This window comes from Ambystoma mexicanum, chromosome 12, assembly GCF_040938575.1.
Source record: "Ambystoma mexicanum isolate Mex_15411 chromosome 12, UKY_AmexF1_1, whole genome shotgun sequence".
NCBI classification, from domain to species: domain Eukaryota; kingdom Metazoa; phylum Chordata; class Amphibia; order Caudata; family Ambystomatidae; genus Ambystoma; species Ambystoma mexicanum.
Genome location: NC_090936.1, coordinates 529,387,356 through 529,391,320, shown reverse-complemented (window position 1 = coordinate 529,391,320; position 3,965 = coordinate 529,387,356). Strand labels below are relative to the sequence as shown.

General features: G+C 42.0%; 1 protein-coding gene across 1 annotated transcript; it reads right to left on the bottom strand.

The window, feature by feature from the left end:
* Positions 1–1,349: 1,349 nt before the first annotated feature.
* LOC138514521 (olfactory receptor 13G1-like) lies at positions 1,350–2,285 on the bottom strand. Its single transcript, XM_069629991.1, has one exon. It carries the CDS (start codon positions 2,283–2,285, stop codon positions 1,350–1,352), a length of 936 nt encoding a protein of 311 aa, XP_069486092.1.
* Between the last annotated feature and the right edge of the window lie 1,680 nt (positions 2,286–3,965).

Here is a 3,965-nt window from a genome sequence, read left to right as displayed (position 1 = left end):
AAATAGTTTCTGATCGGCCGTAATAAATAAAATGAATAATAGTAATAAAGATCGGCTGGCGAGACTATTTATAATTTTTATGTTTTCAAAACAGGTATATTCTACCCTACTGCTGCTGCCACCAGTTTCAGACCACGGAATATGTTTTTTTCAACCGCCAGCTGCAGCTTCTCGTAAACAACTGCACCACTTTGACGATCTTATGGGACGATCGCCAAGGGCCCATATGCCCTTAGGCGGTACTAGCGGCTAGAAGCAACATATCAACCTTTACGCTGGCCTAGTGCCTAGTTGATGGAACAGCCTTGCGGTTCACCGTGCGACCAAAGTGCTTCTTTTAACGAAAACCAACACCCTGTGTACCATAAAGGAACAGCGCGTGACTCACGATAAACTTTTACGGATTTGCGGATCGAGAGAAAAGAAAAAAAATCACATTCCGATTTAATATGCAAATTGATGAATATTCTATAAACATTTAATGTCAAATAAATGTACTTTACCAAATGTACCGTGTTGCTGTTTGATTTTAAAGTACAGTTTCATGTTCCGAATTGTGGCGCGCTGTGTTGTGAGTTGATCTGTGTTGGTTTCCGGGTTCTGTGAGAAGTCGCGTAGAAGACGACTGGGCGCGTTTGCCTACGCAGCACAGTAACGTCATGGAGAGAGGCGGTGAATATGAATGTTTTGATAACGTCACGCTCAGAGGCGGGGGATATGATTTAGTGCCACAAAAGCAGGTCAGCCAGGGCGATGGGGCAAGTGATAGGATTATCACAAAATGTTTTCGCGTGCGTTTAATGGACGAAAACTCGGGTAAGGTCCATAGGAAATTTTTCTAAAATCGTGCGACTTAGGCTTAAAAACACATGGCCGACCCGTAGGGACAATAACATTTTTTGACCGAACCATTCCTTTAACCTGTGTTGCTCCGTGTCGTCTTGCTACCAAGGCGAGCACGTTGCCCCTGAGTTATCCTCCAGAGACGATAAATTCCAATAAATTCCTCACATGTGCCCCCCATAGATGTCCAAGTGTGGTGCAAGCCTGACATTTAAAAACAATGATAATTTGAGCAGCACTGGTGTATTTTATCCTTACATGGATGTCATAGCATTGGTGTCCCAATGAATCAAAGGATGATTGACCTTGACTTGGATTCATTGCATTTTCAATCTGGATTCAGAGGCTTCTTCGGACCACCACAATTGTTTACATCTGGAGCAAGCTTTCCATGCACCCATTACAAAGAATACAAGTGGAAAAGTAATTACAAATATTTTACCTAAATAAACCCCTGATAGCCCAGCCTGCTTGGTTGGGCGATTTATATAAATATCTCTGCAGGCCTACGCCCTTTGAGGAAGGGCTTGTCGACCAAATAATTTTTTAATGGCATTGATGACTTCTTTGTTCCTCAGACTATATATGATAGGATTTAGAACTGGAGAGACTATAGCGTACATGGCAGAAACTACCTTGTCAGCCTCCAGCTTGCCACTGAATGCAGGCCGTACATACGTGTAGATTACGCCACCGTAAAATATGCTGACTACAGTCATATGTGAAGCACAAGTAGAGAAAGCCTTTTTCTTCTTATCTGCAGATCGGATTTTTAGAATGGTGGATATAATGTAGGTGTAAGATACAGCAGTCAAAAGAAAACAGATCATTCCCAGTAGGACATCTGATGCCACAATCACCACATCATTCACAAAAGTGTTTGAGCTGGCAAGCTTGAGCACCGGGGGGATCTCACAAAAGAAGTGATCAACGGTGTTGTCTCTACAGAAAGACAGTTTTAATATGAGACTAGTGTGTGTCAAGGAATTTACACACCCCACCACCCAGGCAGCACCCGCCAGAACTGCGCACGCCACCCTGTTCATGATGACTGAGTACCGCAAAGGGAAGCAGATTGCAACATAGCGGTCATATGCCATTACTGTCAGAAGAACAAGCTCAGTGCTGAGGGCTGAAGTAAACAGATAGAGTTGAGCGACGCACCCGTTGTAGGAGATGGCCAGTCTGTTCATGATAAGGATGTCCAGTATTTTCGGTATGGCAGCGGTTGTACAGCAGATATCCAGCACTGACAGGTTGATTAGGAAGAAATACATTGGTGTGTGAAGGCGGTGGTCTGCGCTGATGATGATGGCGATGAGGACATTGCCCACTAAGGCCAACATATATATGAGTATGAAGATAAAGGAAAGCGTGGGCTCAAGACTTGGGTGCTTCGAAAGACCAATTAGAAGGAATTCCTTGAGGTCTGTCTGGTTCATATTTTCTGCACAGGAAAAGTGTGACTGGGAATGAAGAAACATGAATGAATGAGGACACGGACAGTAGCAGTCTGATTGATATATCGTATACATAACCTGATGCTTAAAACTGCAGCAATAAATGTATGCATATTGTAGAATCTATCTATGCTTCATCCAGCCCAGTTAGCAGCCACATATTTGGCTGTTAACTGTGTTACCTTTGTTTGTCTCCACATTTCATACATGTCCTTCTATTTGCTGTACTTTAATAGGTAATGACTGGTTATTGTTGCATATGCTGCTAGAAAATTCGATGCCAAACAATATTTGTTGGGTTCGGTCCAGGGATCTAGCATTTTCGCATACCACTTTGATGTTTAATCAGGGCATGATGCATACAATCCTTGGATGAATATAACATTTATCATGCATATTTTCATAAGTATGGTCAGATGCACCATGTAAATGTATTTACTCATGTGTCAGATACATAAAGCAAGTAAGGTTTGCTGGCAAAACGTGCATGATGAATGGGGAAAAGCATAACATGTGGTGTTGTGGAAGTGAGGCATCTGTCTTTCCGTATTGCACGTGCTCTGAAAGACACACTGCCATGGAGAAGGTGCACCATTTCCAAAGTAGGTTAATACCTTAGTCATGGCAGGAAATCTTTGCAACAGCCTTTTCTTCCAAAATGTTTGCACTTCAAGATGAATGGGTGGTTTTCCCTGGCAGATGGTTTCTTCTACAGGCTGCCTCAAAAATCCAGAAATACAAAACAAGAACAAAATAAGGCTTCATATTTAAAGAAGAGTTTGAGTAAGACACATTTCAGAGTATTTTAGCTCTGTAGCATAGCAAATACATGAACATACATAATATATGTTGAGGAGCAGAACTCATGCTTTCTCTACTGGACATTGCCTGGCCTTCATTCGATGGTTCCTAAATATCAGATGAAGTGTGGCTGCATAATCTGCCTCAGCTTGGCTCTGTTTCTTTTTTTCCTGTCCTCACTCCCCACCACCACTTGCTCATCTTCCTCCAGTCCTACACCCACGACCTGCCGCAACACACTTCAAGTGTTCTCTTGCCTCACTAACCTGATTGTCTTTTGAATTATCAGCCCCCATTCATTCCACCATAAAAGTGGAAAGGGGGCTACCTTTCTTGTGCAGAAAATGTACTTCCAGAACACTCACTCTAAATTGTATTTTATTCATTACATTTGAGAGCGTTATTTGCCCTCCTTTTGCCACGGGGGCCATCAATATTACCTTCTTGTTAATACAGGCGACGTGGCATTAATGTACACCGTGACATTCAATATTGCCTAAGAATAACACATGTTAAACATGAAACTTGACACTCAAAGCAATGCAATTGTGCTATACAAAAAGCACATGTTTATAATATTTAACAATATCTTAGACTTCTAAGATGCTAAGTTAACTCCCAAACTAGCAATATACAATTTCTGAAGCTGGTGAGGGCATGTGGGGATGAAATGATAGAAAAAGAGGCATAATTGAAATGCTAACAGCATTTGTTTTGCCTGGTCTAGATATCCAGGGCTTCGGGTGGGGCCAGACTCCATGGCTAGCAGATGACTATATGTTACTAGTGACCTTCCCAGAGATCTGTAGACATATGTCATAGACAGTGTATCAAAACTGCAGTCAACGTTTTATTCATGAA

Coding starts and splice junctions, on each gene's coding strand:
- LOC138514521 (XM_069629991.1), bottom strand. CDS start 2,285: ATGAACCAGACAGACCTCAAGGAATTCCTTCTAATTGGTCTTTCGAAG.